Source organism: Rhineura floridana, chromosome 18, assembly GCF_030035675.1.
Source record: "Rhineura floridana isolate rRhiFlo1 chromosome 18, rRhiFlo1.hap2, whole genome shotgun sequence".
Lineage (NCBI taxonomy): Eukaryota > Metazoa > Chordata > Lepidosauria > Squamata > Rhineuridae > Rhineura > Rhineura floridana.
This window is the reverse complement of record NC_084497.1, coordinates 14,315,041-14,336,111: the sequence shown is the minus strand read 5'-3', so window position 1 is coordinate 14,336,111 and position 21,071 is coordinate 14,315,041. Positions and strand designations below refer to the sequence as shown.

The window sequence follows — 21,071 nt, the reverse complement described above, 5'->3', positions numbered from 1 at the left end:
AGGAAGGCCAAACAAGAGATGGATTGATTCCATCAAGGAACCACAGACCTGAACTTACAAGATCTGAACAGGGAGGTTCACGACAGATGCTCTTGGAGGTCGCTGATTCATAGGGTCACCATAAGTCATAATCGACTTGAAGGCACATAACAACAACAAAATGGATAGGTGTCTTTTGTGGGGGCAGGAGATGCCTGGGACTCCGGAAGGGAGTTCCAGGCATATGGGGCAGTGAGAGCAAATGGTTGGAGAGCTTTGGCATCCCTTTAGGATGGAGCCTCTTCCGTGTCAGTCAATGGCATGAGGGACTCCATCCTGGAGATCACAATCTCCAGGACTTCTTTTGGGTAGTGCCTTGTGTGGCCACTGGCCACCCCACTTCCTGTGACCGCCCACTGTAATCTGATGCCATGAGAACCTTCTGTCAGGCACATTGAGGTTTGCAAGGATGGGGTGAGCACAGAAAGGCGTGTCAGGCTCTGGCTGTCCTGACTCCTGCAAGAGGCACGTTGAGAAGAGCCTTCTGGGTCTCACTGGGACTCAAGGGCCACTTCCTCAGTCGAGAAGCCAAGAGGTGGGCTACGTAAGTGGGGGAAGCCAACCCTGTGCAAAGGGTGCCTTGCTCTCCCCCAGTTGCTTGCCCCCTGCTGAGTATGCTAAGCGAGAGATTAGCAGTCTTTGATTGGAGTGGGCAGCAAGTGGGTTCTTCTCTGTGTGCCGATCTGCCAGAACGGAGAGTCTTGTGAGGGGGCAGGGGGTCTGCTTGGGGAAAGTGAGGTGTCTGATGATGGTGCTGTCAGAGAAAATGGAGGCGGGGTCCAGGAGGAGGGGCCAGCCCCTCTCCATGGGTGCTCTGAGCAAAATGTCAAAGTTTTCACCTGGCAATGCCATGTGCGGGGAAGAGCTTCCCGCAGCAACCCAGGCTGAAGGCCAACCCCTTCGTGCGGAAGGTCAGAAAAAGCCGAGAGGCGATGGAGCCGCCACTACAGATTTAGTCCGTGGTTTGCAGGAAGTGACAGATGGCTCCCAGCGATGTATCACACACTCACTTGCCCAATCTCCCCGAGGGCCTGTGCTGGGTGTTTTTCTGCAAATAATTCCAGCCTTTGAAGTTGGAGCAACATCTGCACTATATATTGAATGCAGGATCATAGCACTGCAGACACACATGGCTTTCCCCCAAAGAATCCTGGGAATTGTAGTTTAACCGTCATTACCTGTTCCTAAGGAACTCTGGGAATTGTGGCTCTGCAAGGGAATCGAGGGCCTCCTGACAACTCTAACAAACTACGGTTCCCAGAATTCTTTCAGGGAAACCATGACTGTTTAAAGTGGAATAATAGTGCTATAAATGTCCCCCCTCCCATGAGTATTGTGTGTATTATTTTAGTAATATTTACAACAACCATGTGAGGTATGTTAGAATTACTATCATCATATTACCTGGGAAGGGGTGGGGGAAGTGCAGGTGGAATGCACTGGATTGTTTCCCTGGGGATGCCTTGAGCCAAGCTAAACGTGATTTCAAGTGATCCGTGATTCCTCAAGGAGAGAGTTTCCTTCCCAATATGATCCAGCAGGGGCCTTCTGTTAATATATGTTTCAAAAAAATCTGGGAGAGATCCAGTCACAGGTCTCCTGACATCAGTTCTGCTTCCACCAGAAGAAGGTTCTAACCCATCTGGAAAAGGACGTTCCCTTATAGCCACTTCTGCATGATTACGAAAGCACCAAATGGTATTCTGCCTCCCTCCCCTTCCCTCGTATAGTTTTTTTGGGAATGGCAAAATACGAATGGGTGTTGAAATGGCGTCTGTTCCTTGTAAGCATCAGCGCAAAGAGGCCAACGGCCAGCATTTATTTCTGACATTTTCAGCTGCCTGTTAAGAAGTATCGCTTGTCTGGTTGTTGTTTTTTTCAGAAACCTTGGGAAGTCAGGGCTCCGAGTTTCCTGTCTTGGTTTGGGTAAGTAGAAGTCTCGGGGTCTTCCTTTTAATCCAACTTGCGGGGGTGCTGGATTCAGTTGGGTGTATAAACAGCAGATTCCTCCCTGCACCGCTCTGTGGAAAATGCAGAGTAGCGTAGCCAAGGTATGCACAAACATGTATACATTAACAAAGATAATGTACAGAAATGCCTTATATTAAGAGAAATTGCCTGGGGGGAAATGTGGTCATTAGGTGAAATGCACATGAAAATATAGAGACATTTTCATGGAGACTTTTTTAAATAAATAAATAAAACTGTTGTGGAAATGGGCAGACCTGAAGTTAAGAGTGGAAAAATAAGAAACTGAAAGTAACAGTTTGTCCATCTCTATCAGAGGTACGTGGAGTTTCCACATAATTGTCATGATTAATAACTTCTCCTTCATGAATTTGTCCTTTTTTCAACTGGTATAGGTCAGAACCAGTGTCGGCACCCAGTACCCACAGGGCCTACTGGCACAGTCGCTTGGCCTTCCCACCCACCTATTATCCTGGCTGTGGGCTTATCTGGGGGCAGTGGCTAGGTCTACGACGCCACTTGCCCTTTTGAATTTCCCACAAATCCCCATAGCGACACTCCACTGGGGCGAGTCTTGAGAATGGCAGATGGTGAGGCTGCTGTCGATTGATGTTGGCACTTTGCCAGAGGGGCCGTTACACCTGGAAACCAGCCCTGGTGTGGGCTGGTGACCATTGCCATGTTTTGAAGCAGCCGATTCCATAATTTCAACCAGGATTAGCTTTTCCAGCAACATTGGGTAGGGGAATTGTTTCTCCTTCGCATGATGCACCAACTACAAGTCTAGACCCACAATGGCCAAACCATGAAGAATCAGGATTTTCTCTGTGACTGCAACAGCGGTTCAGTGGACTGGAAGTATATTTGGCTGCATAACCCATGCCCTTCAGAGAGGACATAATAATGCTATCATTTTGCTTTTCTGTTTGTTTATAAAGAGTTGTATCTAACTCAGTTTCACTCAGAATAGACCCACTGAAATTTATGTGCCTCCGGTAGTTTAAGTCCAGACATTTCAGTGGGTCTCTTCTTATGGCTAACACTGGATATTTCCCCAATTTGTATGTGAAGAGCACCCAAACTAGTCTATAACCACTGAATAATTTCATCCAATAGTTATAGAGTACATTTGTCCTATCCTGAATTATGCACAAATGAGATGATCTCTATATTTTTTTTGCAGTTGATGGGAAATAGCTTTCATTCCTGATGAATTCACTAATAGGCAAAAAAAACCTTGCAGCTTAAGAATGTATCTATGGCCCACAGATATTTCTATCAAACTTTAAAAAGCAGGGAAATTGGGCAGCTATAGTGAATGCACCAGGGGAGCAGGAGACCTGACCTCCTCTCTGAGATATTGTACTGCCCTACAAATTTGTCAAAATGCAAACGCAATTTGGGTTGGCCTATTCACTGTCCAATCCACTTCCTGTGTAGCTTGGAAGAATTTGGTAACATGTGCCTCTGAGCATATGGTGAGTGGTGGCAACACCTGCTTTTTAAAGTTTGATAGAAATATCTGTGGGCTATAGGTACGTCCTTAAACTGCAAGTTTTTTGCCTATTAGTGAATACATCTTTAATTCCCAACATGTTTTGTAGAGAAGTAGCTCAGTGGTAAATCGTCTGCTCTATATTCAGACGGTCCCAGATTCACTCTCCAGCATTTCCAGGTAGGGTGAGAAGAGCTGCTGCCAGTCAGTGTAGACAATACTGAGCTAGATGGACCAAGGATTTGACTTGGCATCAGGTGGCTTCCTATGTTTGCAATGTCTTCTTTTCCAGGGGGGAATTGCTTCATTAGCAAAATAAGCAGACATAGGAAGCTCCCTTCGGTGGCACCCGACCTTCTGCCTGCAAAGTGTGTGCCGTGCCTTCTATCTTTGTCCCCAGAACCATTCACAGACTTGCTTTTGAGAGCCTTGCCTCAATATTGCCTGGAAATATAAGACGGAGGATTTTTGTTGAATGGATGAACAGATCCAACTGTGTTGTGAAGGTCTTATTGTTGTTTTAAATTACAAGTAATCTTCTGTTGGAAAAAGAGTTTGGGATGAAAAAAGATGGTCCTGTACAACTGGCATGCCTACCAGCTGCTTTATATCACTTTTACAGCTGTGGGCTCCAGCAGTGTAGTGACAAATTCAGAAGTGCAGGGTCCTTTCATGATAGTCATGCCACACACCCTTTCCCACCCCTTGTCATCTCACGAGGCTGCACTCCACTACAACAGACAACCCTAGGAGCCAATCAGCATGAAAGGGGAGGCTGTGTGTTAGCTACTGAAAAGTCTTCTCCGTGGCTCCAATCAGTACGAAAGGGCAAGGACTCTTCTCAGTGGCTAACATACTCCCTTTTCATGCTGATTGGCTCATACATTGGGACCTGGCTGGGACCCTGCTCCCAAAAGAGTATTGGGTCTACAACCCCCCTCCCCAGCCCATGACCCCAGACGACTACACCTCTGGCAGACTCCCTTTGTTGCTCCCAGTTTTAGCTTGATTAAAATGCTGGGAAACCAGAATGGGCAAGTATAAACCTTTTTGGGCTGCAGGCCAGCTGCTGGTCCTTGATCTAGAGCAGCCTTCCCTCAATCTGGTGCCCTCCAGGTGTTGTTGGTTTCCAACTCCCATCAGCCCTGGCCAGCATGACCAATGGTCAGGGATTATGGAAGTAGTCATCCAACACATCTGGAAAGCACCAGCTTGGGGTTGTGGGTGGTGTACGTTCATTGCTGGACAAATCCGTGACCATTGCCATCATAACTGTGCGCAGTTTCCATGCCCAGGGTGAGGAGTTAGAAGACAGGAAGGAAGGAAGCCTCAAGGTTGGTGCCAGGTAGGGGTGGGCCATCGGGCACCAACAGCAGCACCCCCACTGCCACCCTGCACAGAAGCCTGTGCCATCTGTGGGTAGGAGGTGTTGTCTGGGACGGTGGTGGACCACCCACTCTGCCATCAGCGTTGGGTTGCGAGGCGTGACTTGAGTCCACAAACCAATGCCATCATGGATTGCAGAGCTCTGCTGTCCCAGGCCCAGCCTGTAGATGTAGGCAGGGGCCCTTGAAGAGCAGCCAGGCCCCTCAGGCCTGTGCCCCACCTGGCTGCTTGCTGGCACCGGGCCTGCTAAGTCTGGAAAATTGGGAGGGGGGAACACCTGCCACACACCTCACAGCTGGTTGCTTCAAGAATCTGTAAAATCTCACAAGGGGTGAATTGTGCTTCCTCGACGCTTTTCATGGTTAGCTTTGGATTCTGGTGCCCTCGACAGCCGTCCGTGGGCTGCGTATTGGGATCGTTGACTGGTTGCTACTGTAAACCAGATGCTGCTCTAGATGGACTCGAGCTTGTTCCAGCATGACAGTTGTTTTGAGCTCCAGTTGCAGGTGTCATTCCTCTAGGCAGGGAAAGAAACACAGTCTCAGAGTTCTTATACCACAATGGGTGCGCCAGACCTATTCCCCGTGCTAGATACATCTTACAGCTCAGTTACCACTTCTTTTTTTCATTCAAGCTCAGTCCGCATTGCACCTCATGGCTTTAAGAATAAATGGGTTAAAAGCAGACTGACCCACCGAGCAGCCGTTCTCTGCTTCATCAAGCCGACCGGTACAGATTTTGCAGCGTTTCATTGCCAGCTGATCGCTACTTTTAAGAACAGGCTTGCTTCTTTCCTTCCTTCCTTTTCAATCTCCATGCCAGGTTTTCTACTTTATTTGCTGAGTTATGTGAAAGGCAGCCATTGTCAAATCTGTGGACCCTTTTTATTTATTTATTTATTTATTACATTTGTATACCCCCCCCCATAGCTGAAGCTCTCTGGGTAGTTTACAACAATTAAACATAAAAACAAATATACAAATTTAAAAACACGTATTTAAACGCCAATTAAAACACATGCTAAAATTGCTTTCCCAGTTTACCTCGTATAAAAGGCAGGCTTTTGACTGAAGTTGCCACCCAGATTGATCGGTCATTCCTAAGTGGTGTGCTGGTGCATGCTCTTCTCCCATGACGCATAACTTTAAGATCTCAAAATCCAAAGGTTCCCGTGAGCCCAGAGTACTCATCCTTTGTGGGTTCCTCTTCTGGTTGGCAGCACGGTTGCTTTGCAGAACAGTTTTGCAGGGTGCCTAGTATGCCGGCAAGCAGTGATGGCTGGTGCCCATTGGGATTGGTGGGGTGGAAGGCTGGGAGCCCAGCCATAGGTGGAGCTACAGCCAATGGCAGACAGGGCCAACTAACTCTAATTTTGCCCCCATCCTCCTCTTCCTGCTGAGTTTTACAAGGGGAGCACTAAGTCTGAGGAGAGTGACAGGCAGTGCCACCCCCTGGACTGGTTGCAAGGAAGAAAGCAGGCAGGTGGACACTGGCTGAAGGCAGACTGGAGCTGCCCCATTTGCCCAAATGGACAAGCCTTCTCTGCCAATGAATCGCCCGTTTCCTCTCCTCACCAGTAAAGGCCCTCGTGCTCTTCTTGTGAGCTTCCCAGAAGTGTCGGCTTGGCCACTGTGGAAGACAGAAGACTGAACCAGATGAACACATCTTGGTCTAATCCAGTAGAGGAAGCTGCCTTCTATCAAGTCAGTCCGTTGGTCCATCTAGCTCAGTGTTGTCTGCACTGACTGGCAGCAGCTCTTGTAGGTTTCGTACGGGGGCATTCCCAGCCCGACCTGGAGATGCTGCCAGGGATTGAACCTGAGACCTTCTGCATGCAAAGCAGGTGCTCTGCCACTGAACCACTCCCCTTCCCCAAATAATAAACTCTTCAGCTGTTCTACTCTTCGTTCGCTTTCTTATTTGCTTCCTCCGAAGGAGCCCCGGCTGGCAGACACGTCAACACTACATACAGTTAAAACGTCTAAAAGCAATTTAAAGCAACCTTCAAAAAAGAGTTAAAAACCCCTAAAAGCAACCACCTGCTCTCAAATGCTAACAATTCCAGGGTGTCCAAGGAGAAGTCATCAAACGCGGCGTCAACAGGAGTGTTTTCACATTTCTCTTAGAAGTTAATAACGAGGGAGGGCATTCCAGCCTCTCTTCATTGTTACTCTCCAAATATTTCTTCTCGGCTTTTAAAATCCATTTTCCACCTCTCTTTCTCTCTCTCTTTCTCCTAGGAACATGGGTGACATTCGGTGGACAGATTACGGACGAGGTAAGAATTTGTTCTCTGCCTCAGCTGAATAATTGCAGTTGTGGCTGGTGGCTCCATGTCAGTGGGTCACTGGAATCCACTCCGGGTTTTAGTCCAGACTTTCAAGGAGCTGTCCAAGGTGCTTCAGCACCTTGAAAGTTTGGACTAAAACTCGGAGCTGATTCCACTGCCCTGCTGACGTCCAGCGACCAGCCGCAACTGGGTAGGAGGATCCCCTAAATCGGGGTAGGGAACCTGTGCCCCCCCGCTGTTCTTAGACTCCAACCTCCGTGAGCCCCAGGCACTATGGCCAGTGGTCTGAGCAGAGCTTGGAAAAGTTACTTTTTAAAACTACAACTCCCATCAGCCCCAGCCAGCATGGCCACTGGATTGGGCTGGTGGGAGTTGTAGTTCAAAAAAGTAACTTGTCCAAGCTCTGGGTCTGAGATGATGAGATGTGGAGTCTAGCAGCATCTGGGGAGGGGGGGCACACACTCCCCAACCCTGGGTTAGAAGAAAGTTTGTTTCCAACAGCAAGTTTGTTTTCCCTCTCCAAAAGCCAGCCTAAATTTGCATCTATACTCATAAATTAGTGTATCTAAATTCTATGCAAATTTGTATCACAGGCCTGTGCCCTGAGTGCTTTAAGGACCTGGCACCGCCCCTCTTCTAAGCCAAGAACTTGGCAGTTCAGCAGCAGCAACTTCAGAGATACTCAGCAACATGTTGGCTCCCATTTGGGGGTGAGGGTGTGGGGTAGGTGGGGGCTGAATTGGAGCCTGTCCTGGGCATAACTAATTCTGGCTGGGGATGCTTGAGGAGTTTCAATTTTTGGAAATTCCAGTCTAAACTGACGAGATTCAAACCTCCTGGGCTGAAGTGTGAATCGGAACTTCGTCGTACACCCGAATTCAAACTTCCCAAATATTCCGACCCAGTCTTCAGCTCAAAACCAGTGCATCGAAATAGATTTTAATATGCACATTTTGAGAGAAAACACGTTTCAAACTCTGCATTTTTTAGAGGATTTGCATTTAAAAACAAGCATTTAAATAAAAATCTTAATGTGGACTCCCATGTAGACTTTTTATTTGAATTGTAATCACAGATTAATGTGGCAAAGGATTTATGGGTTAACACATGCAAAAGTGCCGTGGGTGGGAGATGAATGTCTGTGTGCATGTGGGTGGAGGGGTGGGGTGGGGTGGGAGGTGGACTCCCAGCAGCATTCCCCAGTCCCTGGGACCTCAGCTCCGCCTCTCTTTCAGATGGCAGAGCAGCTGATGACCTTGGCCTACGACAACGGCATTAACCTCTTTGACACAGCAGAAGTCTATGCTGCCGGGAAGTAGGTGCCCCCCCCCATTTCTGAACAGGGTACCAGACAGGGTAATGCTTTAACCCCTCTGTTGTGCTTTTTGGAGTGCTTCACATACATTCTCTCGGTAATCCACTCAATGGCCCTGCAAGGTAGGCTAGTGATCCATGACAGATGGGGAGGGGGGCCAAAAATAAGAGAGTGGCCATGTCAGCTTCCCCTCCCCACCCCCTTGGAGAGCTGTTGCAAGTTCCCTCCAGCTGTGACATATTTTAGCTCCTGAAAAACAGCCCAGGAAAAACAGCTTCTCTTGATGGATGGCCGACAGCTTTCCTTGCTAGCCCTCCTACCTCAGCAGTGGTTTATCCCAAGCGGGCACGCTAGTGTGTCTGATGAGATTTACCGGCATGCCCTGAGGAATGAAGTAAATGCTCAAGAGAACCCAACACACACACATTCTCAAAAGAGGCTGCCCATTGCTGCTCTGCATGATTGACGGCTTTGAGCTTATCGAATAGATTTATATCTCGCCTTTCCCATTCCTTCTCCAAGGTAGGCACCTCCTTCCAGTTCTCCTTCACCCCAAGGGTCGGGGATATAATTTTCAGCCCCTTTCTAATGCCATCACTTTCCACCCATGGGTGGCCTGTGATGTGTGAAACACCCACCCTTTTCTCTCCTCCCTGTAGGGCCATCTAGCGTGTCAAAAAACTGCTGGGTACAAATGTACAGAAGCCCTGGTCTTAAGAAACCTAGCAATTTCCAAGTTTTGTTCTGCGAGAAATATATTAAGCCCACTGTCACTATCCACAGAGAAAGGGCCACAGATCAGAAGGCAGCACATGCACTTTGCATGCAGAAGGTCCCAGGTTTGATCCTCAGCATCTCCCGATAGGGCCAGGAAAGAGTCTCACCTGAAGCCCTGGAGGGCTGCTGTTAGTTTGTGTAGACCAACCTTCTACCTGGATTCCAACTCCCATCAGCCCCACCCACAATGAAGGCTGATGTAGATACTGCTGACCTAGATCAGGGGTGGAGAACCTTTTTGACTCCACCGGCCAGATCCTTATCAGGATCGGCCTTGCAGGACAAATTAAACAGGTGGGCAGGGCTATCCACCTGTCAATATCCCTAGCGCAGGTTTGCACGTCTCCTCATGCTTCCCCTTTAAACCCCTGATGTTGGAAGTTCAAAATGGGAGCACGGGGAGACTTCCAAAGGCTTTAAGACAGCCCTCACACTCCCATTTGAGCCTCCAGAAGCTCAAACGGGAGCACGGGGACTGTCTTAAAGCCCTTTGCAAAAGCACTTTTTGAAGCAGCTCTGCACTTTTCCTTTAAGAAAGCGGGTGGGTAGCAGGGGTGAGGAAGAGGAGAAAGGAGCCTCCCCCACCCCCTCCTGCTGCCACACTCACACCCTCTTAAAGGAGAAGTGTGGAGCTGCTTCAAATAACACTTTATATCCCACATATCAGCTGATGTACTGCCTTGGCTACTAGACAATCCTCTTCCCTGCTGGGAACAGAACATACAGCCAATGCAGGATTAAGCCCCATCCTCCCGTCCATCAGCTGACATCACTAGTGTCGTCAGCTGATAGGCAGGTGGGCATGGTTTGGGGGAAACGGACTCAGGGGCCCAAATGAACCCCCTTGTGAGCCAAATTTGGCCCATGGGCTGGAGGCTCTCCACTCCTGATGAACCCAGGAGAACTGCCTATCTTGCTCAGTCCTTGCCTCCTTCCTGTCAGCCTTCTCTGGGAGATGATTAACTTCACTGTTTCGCTGCTTCCAGCATGATTGGATCAGTCAGTTGTACAGATCCTCAAAGGAGGCTGCCTGGAGTTTCTGTGCATGAGTCAGTCCTCTGGAGGTGCCTCCTTCCAATGGCATGGCCACCTTAGAGCAGTGACTCATGAAGAGAGCTCCTTTGAAAGCAGATGACTCTTGTTCACATTCTAAAAGTAAAGTGTTTTCACTCTGAGAGCAAAATGTGTCTCAAGTTTTGTTTCAGAAAACCAATGTGCCTTAGCTGTCAGATATTTTATGCCTGATATTTTATTTTTCCCATGTGGGGTTGAATCCTAGTCACAAACATTCATTTAGATTGCACTCATGGAAGCAGGCTTGACTTCATTTCTACAAGAGCATACTGACCACATTGTCTGTCTCTTTCTGTATCTTGTAGGGCCGAAGTCGTGTTAGGGAATATCATCAAGAAAAAAGGATGGAGGTAACTATTCTTCCTTGAACCGTATGCCACGCCCGTGTCCTGTCCCACCTTGTGGTTAAACCTGTGTCTGTGCATGCTTTAACGTGTTCTATCCTGCCACACTGGGAGAACTCATGTGGACTAGAAACTTTTTTTAAAAAAATACATGCCATAAGAAAAATGAGACAGGTACACACACAAACACACTCCAGATGCTTACATTCTTGACCACCATAGGGAGTCAGTTCAAGGCGATGCAGAGTTTCTGGCGAATATCCAGGCTCTGACGATTAAGGGGATTTTACAGTTGACTATCAAGAATTGTGGACCCAGAGCATTTGACTAGAACAGGCTTTGCTGACACGTGCCAGTTATTTTGGACTACAACCCCTATCATCCCTAAATAGCGGCCATGCTGGCTGGAGCTGATTGGAGTTGTACTTCAAAGTGTCTGGAGGGCGTCAGCTTGGGGAAAGGTGGACTAGATTGATGTGAGTCTGGGAGAGCCTGCTCCAGGTTGTGAAGCCCCTCTGCAACCTCTGTGGACACCCCACCCCACCACAGAAGGAATATCAGTCTTGCCATTGAGCTGCAGCAGCACCTGGTGGCCATTTTAGTTTCCACAGCGCCCCAATGTGGGAAAGGTTTGGATTCCCAGAACCGGCCACAGCCTCCAAAACAACCCACAACCAGGCAAACAGGTGTGTGGGCAAGCCAAGCACTCATGCTGGTGGATCTGCTAGGAAATGTGGGCCCTGGGGGCTGCCTGTGGGAGCTGAGTGCTGACGCCAACCCTGGCTGAGGCAATGCAGTCATGACCAGGGATGGGAAGATCTGTCCATTTCACTGCTGCCAGTTCTCATTTTTCCAATGTTAAATTCAGTTCTCTGCGGGAGGGCAGCTGTGAGAGAACTAGAAAAGATTGGTAACGGACCAGACGGTCCGAACATATAAAACCGATTCTGGCCCGCTTGCATTGGCTGCCTTTATGTTTCCGAGCCCGATTCAAGGTGCTGGTTTTGACCTATAAAGCCTTACACGGCTTGGGACCACAATACCTGATGGAACACCTCTCCCGATACGAACCCACCCGTACACTACGCTCAACATCCAAGGCCCTCCTCCGGGTGCCTACTCCGAGGGAAGCTCGGAGGATGGCAACAAGGGAGAGGGCCTTCTCAGTGGTGGCCCCCAAATTATGGAATGATGTTTTTGACGAGGTGCGCCTGGCACCAACACTGTTATCTTTTCGGCGCCAGGTCAAGACTTTCCTCTTCTCTCAGGCATTTTAGCATGTGTTTTATATTGTTTTAAATTTTGTAATTGTTTTTTAAAAGATGTATTTTAAATTGTATTTGTTCTTAGTTACTGTAAACCACCCAGAGAGCTTCGGCTATGGGGCGGTATACAAGTATAATGAATGAATGAATGAATGAATGAATGAATGAAATGCAAAGATGTATCACTGAACACTAAAGTCAGGATCATTCAGACCATGGTATTCCCAATCTCTGTGTCTGGATGTGAAAGTTGGACAGTAAAAAAGGCAGATAAGAGAAAAATCAACTCATTTAAAATGTGGTGCTGAAGGAGAGCTTTACGCATACCATGGACTGCAAAAAAGACAAATAATTGGGTGTTAGAACAAATTAAACCAGAACTGTCACTAGAAGCTAAAAGGATGAAACTGAGGTTATCATACTTTGGGCACATCATGAGAAGACATGATTCACTAGAGAAGACAATAATGCTGGGAAAAACAGAAGGGAGTAGAAAAAGAGGAAGGCCAAACAAGAGATGGATTGATTCCATAAAGGAAGCCACAGACCTGACCTTACAAGATCTGCACAGGGTGGTTCATGACAGATGCTCATGCAGGTCGCCGATTCATAGAGTCGCCATAAGTCATAATTGACTTGAAGGCACATAACACCACCAACAAAATATTTCTGCAGCAATCTGTGATTTTTTAAAAAAGAAAATAAGAAGTCACCATTTTAGTGTGAATTTCTCAAACACATTTTTGTAGGCAGTTTTCACAAAGGGACACATTTCTGCAAGCCATTTCTCATCACATCATGCCTTTTTGCATGTTATTTTCACTCGTGTTCATTTTTATGCACACATTCCCCCCTAATATATGCATTTTTGTAAATGTTTTTTAGTTGGCGAACTGCATCCCCAAATCCTAATAAATGCAAATTTTGAACGATGGCTGTGTTTCTGTTCTCAGAATGTTTTGGAAATTGCGGATTTGATAAATTCTGCTTGAAATGCGAACTGAATTGAAATTCTCACCCATCCCTAATCGTGACATGCATTAACCAAATAGGTATAGTCAGCTGCAGTGTCTGGATATCGTCTTAGACAAGGGCAGAAACATTTGCTTAAAATATGCCATCAGGGAGTCCCATTGCTTGTTTATGCACTTACCCATGTTCAGATGGTTCAGAGCTGCCATAACTCTGACCACCTGTCAAGATTATCCACCATTCTGGGATAATAGTCTGGTCTGACATGTTTGTACATAGGGCTGGCCGCAGTTGTGTGTAGAAGGCAATCTTGAGTGAAGAATTCAGCTTCCCAACAAACTTTTATTTTATTATTATTAGGTGTGTGTTTTTTAAAAAACCCAACCTTCTAGTCCTTATGATGCAAAGGTGTGTGTGAACAGTGCAAATTTGCTTTATCCATATTGGCTGTAAAATCGCATTTGTCTGCAAGATACTGTGTGCATATTTCATTGATTGATTGATTGATTGATTGATTAAATTTATATCCCACCCTTCCAGAGAGGCAGTACTGTATATTTATCTCATCACAGTCATGCTCAGAATATTTAAGAAGTTTGTATCCAGCTAAGTTCTTCTCAGAATAGACTCGTTAATGGAGCCAAGTTAGTCATGTCTATTAATCTCAATAGGTCTACTCTGTGTAAGACTAATATTGGATACAACCGAGATAATTGGCCAAATGTGTCAGATGTGTTTCTAATTCTTCCCAAATGTTGTGTCGAATGGAGATGGAATTAAGGGGGGGGAATGTCTTCAGGAGATTTCCCTTTATCACACATCTGTTCCACCCCCTTCTATGTCTCCTTGCAGACGTTCAAGCCTGGTGATAACGACCAAAATCTTCTGGGGAGGAAAGTAAGTAACCTTTTTCAATTATCATACCGTGTGCCATTTGAGTGAGGAAAATCAACCATGTCTGGGGCACTCTGACTGGTTTTAGAAAGGGGGGGCTGACGCCTACAATTAGAGCATCACCTTTTATGCCTCAGCTACCCACAATTTCCTTTTAAGGTTAGTGGGCAGGAAGTGAGCCTCTGAACATGGAATCATTGAATTGTAGAGTTGGGAGGGGCCTATAAGGCCATCCAGTCCAACCCCCCTGCTCAATGCAGCAATCTGACTTACAGCATCCCCGACAGGTGGCTGTCCAGCTGCCTCTTGAATGCCTCCAGAGTTGGAGAGCCCACCACCTCCCTAGGTCATTGGTGCCATTGTCGTACTGCTCTAACAGTTACAACTTTTTTCCTGATGTTCAGCTGCAATCTAGCTTCCTGTAACTTCAGCCCATTTTTAAGATGTTCTAAAGTTATTTTTTAAAGATGTTTTAAAGATGTTTTGTTTTAATATGCTTTAAAGTCTTTTGTTTTAAAGATGTTTTTAAAGTGTTTTTAGTGTTTTCGTTTGCTGCCCTGGGCTGTTTCTGGGAGGAAGGGCAAGATATAAACTTAATAAGTAATATTAAATAATTATTCCATGCCCTGCACTCTGGGATGATCGAGAAGAGATCCTGGCCCTCCTCGATCATCCCAGAGTGCAGGACACTTTGTATAACACAAATTATGCTACTTCTGACTTCAGGAGTTCACTGTTCCTTCTTGCCCTCCCAGAGCAGAGACAGAGAGAGGACTTTCAAGAAAGCACATTATAGAAGGTAAGGTACAGTGTCAGAACCAAACCTGCAGTGGGCTTTACATGTCTCAGGACAACTGGAGAATTGCCCCAAAGGCTGCTCCTTGAAAGAGGCCCGTTTCCCAGGCCAGGATGCTTTACAGCAGCCTTATCCAAACGGGCACCCTCCAGAAGGGCTGCAACTCCTATGAGTCCCAGCCAGCATGGCCATATGAAGTTGGGACTGATGGGAGTTGTAGTCCAAAACATCTGGAGGGCACCAGGCTGGGAAGGGCTGCCTTATAGTGATTCTGAGTATTTCCACTTTTAACTAGCCCCTGTAGGTCAACTAAGGATAGGGGAGATATTCCATTCAGTTCGCATTTATAGGCAAACCCCCCTTTAATTTGAACTTACCAAAACCATACGCGCACCGAAACACAGCCGTCCTTCAAGATTCACACCTCCAAATTTTGCAATGCAATCCTGCAGCCAAGTAACGGGTATAAAAATGCATATACTAGGATAAAGTGTGCATAAAAATGCATTTATTAGTGAAAACACAAACATGCATTATATTAGGGGAATTTGCTTTGCAAAAATTGCAAAATGATATGGAAAAGAACAGAACTGAAGACTGGAAAATGGAAAATTGGCCAATTCACCAATCCCTAAGGTCAACGCAATGCCTCCCTATCAAAGCAGCTCGTTGTTTCAGATATACAGCCACCACCACTAAGGCCTTGCCTGTACTGAGAAACATGGTGCCCATTTCAGCTGCTGTGGCTCCTGTGTAGAGAACAGGTTCATCTAGAGTCATCTAGAGAATTGGGACATTCTTTCTCACCCCATCAACTCAAATGAGTGTAATTGTTACCCTTTCTGTCCTGGGAGAACTCTGGAGATTGTAGTTTACTCTGTGAGCAAAGGCCAGATTTGAACACAGGACATTCTTGTCCACAGCTGAAATTTTTACTTCCACATTGCCCAGTGCCAAGGCTTGATATTCATGATGTCTTACAGACATCAGTTCCTTAGCTTCAGATGGTCCAGCTGAGCTACCTCTTCAGTCTTCTTTCCTGAAGGTCTAGAGCCAGATGGGAATCTGCATTTTTCCAGAGTTTGTTGGACTCCCAACTCTCATCATCCCTGAGCGTTGGCCATGCTGGCTGGGGACAGAGGTGGACAGATCAGCCCTGTTTCATTTTTACAGGCACTGAGTTGTAGATCCTTCTCATCCAGTTCATGCAGATTTTTTTGAAAGAATGCACAAAAAGTTCACATGCCATATGCATGATAGAACACATATTCCCCAAAATACATATTTCTTCAATGCATTTGTCATTAAAATATTCCTTTTATACAAATTCTAACTATGAGATATTATTTTACTGCACACTTTTTGCAGACTGAACTGTAATGCAGAGGCGTGTGGGAGTTGTGTTCAGATCTTCAAACACATTTAGGGCCGTTGAACTGGGCAGACTGAATGAACTCCCCCTCCATTCCCAGGTGAGAGCTGCAGGGAGTTGGAGAGGACCAGCTTCCTTGCCCCTGTAGTGTAAAGCATGGGGGTGGGGGGACCTGCAGTGCTCCAGATATTGCTGGACGTCCAGCCCCCATCATGCCTGAGCATTTGGCCATGCTGTCTGAGGCTGAAAGGAGCTGGGAGTCCGCAGGTCCTGTCCTCCAACCTCCAGGCCAAAGTGCCAACAGGAACGGCAAAGGCAAAGATGTCTGCACGTCTTTGAGCACAGCATTTGCCTTGCGTGCAAATATTTGCATGATGAGATGAGATGTTTGCCCATCTCAGCGGCAGCGTATATGCGTTGCACGCAGACGGCCCCAGGTTCAATCCGTGGCACCTCCAGGTAGGGCTCTGATACAGCATAGGGCAGCTTCCTCTGCTCCTACATTAATTAACTCCCACTTTGCACTCTTTCTGGCCCTGAAAAGCCATTGTGAAAGCAAAAGGGTTCCAGAAGTTGCGCAGGATCAGGCTTTGGAGATTCCCCAAGGGGAGGGAAGTCCGGCATTTGGAGGCAGCCACCAAGAACACCTCTTTGCACACCTACCTCGGCACATGGATGGGAAGCATAAGAGATCATTCCTCATCCGTCCTCGAGATCCTGACGAAACATGGGATGGAGGCAGCTTCTGGGTAGAACTCCCTATGTTCCACACAGTGCCCTGTTACGATAATTAATCGCCTTTCATCTCAACTAAGCATGCTTATCCTATCAGACGTGATCTAAATGGTAGATATTTGGTGCCGGAAGATTTAAGCCTTAGTGGAATCCAGATGACATTAAAAATATTAAAAGATTGTAATAGCCTAGGTGAATTCTTGTCCTAATTCTTTTATGAGTGGTAGAGGTTCAGAATTGCTTTGTCCATCGTTGATTGCTGGCTATCAATAGAGTTAACAGAAACAATAAAAAATATTCGGTACCGGAAAAGTCAGGGTAGCCGACCGCATGTTGGCAAATGTGTTGTGTGTTTTGGATCTGCCATATTTGTAAATACGGGGCAGTGACTCCTTTTTCTGCAAACATGTGGTAGTCTTAACAATGGTGGGGGCTGAAGTGCTTTCACTAGGGCCAGCCCCACAGGGTAAGGCGTTCAGGCTTTGGAGCCCCCAAAGTGCTGCTGTTCCTCACAACCTTGAGATGTGGGGAACACAAAGAGAGGAATAGCAGCATCAAGGTGGGGGCATCAAGGTGCCTTGGATCTCCTTGGCCTGTTGGAGATGGAGCAGAACAGGAAAGAGGTGGAAGTGGTGTAGTGGTTGGTCTGCTGGTGGCTCCGGGGACCACTTCTTTCAGAAAAGGAGCTTGCAGTGCCCAGAATAGGTCTTTCTCTGATGTGTTTGGCTTCTGCCTCCCTCTCCAGGCCTGAAGGCTTCATTAGAACGGCTGCAGTTAGAATATGTGGATGTGGTGTTTGCCAATCGGCCAGACCCCAACACGCCCATGGAAGGTAGGTGTAACTGCCGCATTTTGCTTGATCTCTCAGAGCGCCTGTTGCTTCAAGGTGGAACCCTGCAGTTCGTGACCGTGGCAAGAATCATGGCATGTTTCCCAACCTTCAGATAGAAGAGACATGCCGCTTCCCACTCCCTCCGCCTCTCAATATTGGAGGCACATGTTGATCTCACGCCTGAAAAGGTTTACAGGCCCATCCCCATGTGTCTGCATGAGTCACTCTTCCCTCAGTTTGGAAGGAAGCACAGCCAGAGCAATGATTTATGCAGAGATGCAACAGGCAGCCTTCTACATTTGCTGCACCTCTGAATCGAGAGTGATTGGATGATCCAATCACATCTGATGAAGAGTTGCAGCTGCCCCAAGCAGAGTCTGGTTGAAAGAAAGGGTACAGAGCCGGAACACTGAATCAGGGACATAGCAGGCAGCCTCCTCTGAGGACGAGTAAATCTGCTCTGTCTTATATGAGAAGAAATTGATGCAGTCACTTCTGATTCAAATATAAGGGACAATTGCCTGCCTCTAGCAGAGAATGATTGAAAAATGGCAAGGCCAGAACAGAGAGCAGAACAGAGTTGTTCCATCCAGCCCACATTTAGCTAGCTTGCTAATCAGAATATCATGGGGCACTTTGTTAAAAGCTTTGCTGAAGTCAAGATATATTATGTCCACAGCATTCCCACAGTCTACCAGGGAGGTTACCCAATCGAAAAACGAGATAAGATTAGTTTGGCAGGATTTGTTCTTGACAAATCCATGTTGGCTTCTAGTAATCACTGCATTGTTTTCAAGGTGCTTACAGACTGACTGCTTTATAATCTGCTCCAAAATTTTCCCAGGGATTGATGTAACGCTGACTAGTTCCCAGGTTCCTCCTTTTTGTCCTTTCTGAAGATCGGGACAACATTAGTCCTTCTCCAGTCATCTGGCACTTCACCCATCCTCCACGATTTTACAAAGATAATAGACAGTGGTTCTAAGAGTTCCTTCATTACTCTATGATGCAATTTATCAGGCCCTGCAGATATGAACTCGTTCAAAATATTTAGGTTCCATTTGTCTATCGATATCAAGCTACAATCCTGCACCTTCAACGTCACATTTACAGGGGGATCAGAGACCCTCTTTTGGGGAAGACTGAGCCATAGTAGGAATTGGGCACTTCTACCTTTTCTTGGTCATCTGTTATCATTTTGCCATCCTCACTGAGTAGCTGTGCCACCATTTTTTTCTGTCTTTTACTATGGATGTACCTGAAGAAAGCTTTTTTGGTGCTTTTAGCATCCTTGCTAAGCACAGCTCATTCTCAACCTTAGCCTTCCCGATGCCATCCTTGCAATTCTGCACTCCGTCTGCACTCTTCCTTTGTGGTCTGGCCTTCCTTCCATGGGTTCCATGGCAAGAGATCTTAATGAGAAAAGGAGTCCTAGATGGGTGGCAGTTTCTAAAAAAAGAAATTCTAAAGGCACAACGGCAAACAATTCCATCAATGAAAAAAGGGAAAGAAAGCAGAAGAAGCCAAGTGGCTTCACAGAAAGCTCAGAGATGACCTGAAAACAAAGAAAATCAGACATACAGGAAGTGGAAGGAAGGCCAGGCCACAAAGGAAGAGTTACAGACAGGGAGCATGGAATTGTAGGGATGGCATCAGGAAGACTGTTTTTCCAGTGAACCTTCAAAACCTCAGGACCTTACTAATACTAATCCTCAATAGCAGTTCTGGGTCTAAGGCAGCCTTCCTCTAATCCAGGGGTTCTTAACTTCAGGGGGTCCATGAATCGAGCACACACATACACAAATTCCAATGCAACAAAACAAATCACACAGAGGACGGCCAGGATCTCTTCTCTATCATACCAGAGTGCAGGACACGGAATAATGAGCTCGAGTTACAGGAAGCCAGATTTCGACTGAACGTCAGGAAAAAAATCCTAACAGAGTAGTGCGACAGTGGGACCAATGACCTAGGGAGGAGGTGGGCTCTCCAACACTGGAGGCCTTCAAGAGGCAGCTGGACAGGCAGCTGTTTGGAATGCTTTCATTTGGATTCCTGCATTGAGCAGGGGTTGGACTTGATGACCTTACAGGCCCCTTCCAACTCTACTATTCTATCACTAACTTAGGTCCATCAGTATGGATGAGATTTAGCTGGTTACATCTCATACTTTCTACTCAGGTTTTTCTTACAATGGAGGGGGAGGAAGGGAGAGGGCTCCTTAAATGTGAGTTGGCACTGACACCTTTGGCAGAGCCACAGGAGAACAGCCGTGCCACCCAGGAACTGGGGAGTTGGGGTGGAACCAGTGCAGGCAACTCTTGGGCTGAGCCTAACAGAATCAAAAGCTCACTGGCTTTTCAGAGTGAAAGACTGATTCCCTGACAATCTGATTATTCAATCATATACCAATAAAATACTGTCTGGTTGTGAACCTTACCCATGACCAGCTCAGAGACAGGCCCCAGAAAGGGTCTCTTTGTCTATTTGCATGCTCCTCCAAGATCCAAATCAATTAATGGCACAGAGCGTAAAACCACAATATTAACCGCTATTTGGCAAGGCTGCAACTGGAAATACTGTGGCGAGGAAGAAGGGAAGGAGAATCCTTCCAACTCTACGATTCTATAATTCTACTCTATGATTCTAGTAATAAACATATTTTTGTACTCTGTTTTGACTAGTATACACACTTTTGCAAGAAGTTTCCCCTAATGTAATGCATTTTTCTGTGTTCATTCATATATGCATTTCTGTGCACTCTTCCCCCTGATACGTGGAATTTTGTACACACTGCTTGGCTGGAGAACATTTTTTGCATTGCAAAAATCGGGGAAGTGCAAAGCTCAAGAATGGCTGTTTTGGCTCACATATTGTTTTGAAAAGCATGCGTGTGGAAGGGTCTCCTTTAAATGCACATTGATTTGAATGCCTCCCTGGTTCCTGCCCACTTCCCACCCCACCCCAGCACTGCATCTATTTTTATTTATTTTTATTTTTGCAGTTGCTGCCAAAATCAGTGGGGTTGGAGAGGACAGAATAAATTCACTTTAGGGGCAGATGTAGGCCCTCAAACTGGAGGTCTGCCGCTCCTGCTTTAAAGTTACTTTAGGGTGAGGTTCTGTCTGACAGTGGCTACGGGAGTGGGGTGGAGGTGGGATGCGTCTCATTCTTTGCCAAGTTCCCTTGCATTGAACCATGCTTTGCACTACGCCGGCAGCTGTAAACTTTGGTCTCTCTTAAATCTTTCTTTTATCACCAGGGAATCCATTTAGCTCTTCCAAGTCACGACCATTCATCATGGAAGGTACACAGTACCCCCCTCGTCTTGATTATCTGCATCCAAGCGGCATTTTATGGGATGGAATCCATGCACTTTTGCTTTTTTGGTCCTTATTGGCATTTCCTCTCAAACTACAAAATTCTCCATAAAATGCCCAAAGGAAGCAAAGAAAAGAAGAGGGGAAAAAAGACCAAAAAACAACAACCCTTTGCCCCTTTAGTAACATCTTGCAAG

General features: G+C 46.6%; 1 protein-coding gene across 8 annotated transcripts in view; it reads left to right on the top strand.

The window, feature by feature from the left end:
• Positions 1-21,071, top strand: part of KCNAB2 (potassium voltage-gated channel subfamily A regulatory beta subunit 2) — a 137,329-nt gene that overhangs the window by 98,578 nt on the left and 17,680 nt on the right. For all 8 annotated transcript variants that reach the window (XM_061600964.1, XM_061600959.1, XM_061600960.1 and 5 more), the window contains 7 exons: positions 1,922-1,965; positions 7,129-7,166; positions 8,414-8,493; positions 10,650-10,694; positions 13,778-13,822; positions 14,575-14,618; positions 17,468-17,554. In XM_061600964.1, coding sequence (XP_061456948.1) covers positions 1,922-1,965; positions 7,129-7,166; positions 8,414-8,493; positions 10,650-10,694; positions 13,778-13,822; positions 14,575-14,618; positions 17,468-17,554 — 383 coding nt within the window. The remainder of the gene's footprint in view (positions 1-1,921; positions 1,966-7,128; positions 7,167-8,413; positions 8,494-10,649; positions 10,695-13,777; positions 13,823-14,574; positions 14,619-17,467; positions 17,555-21,071) is intronic.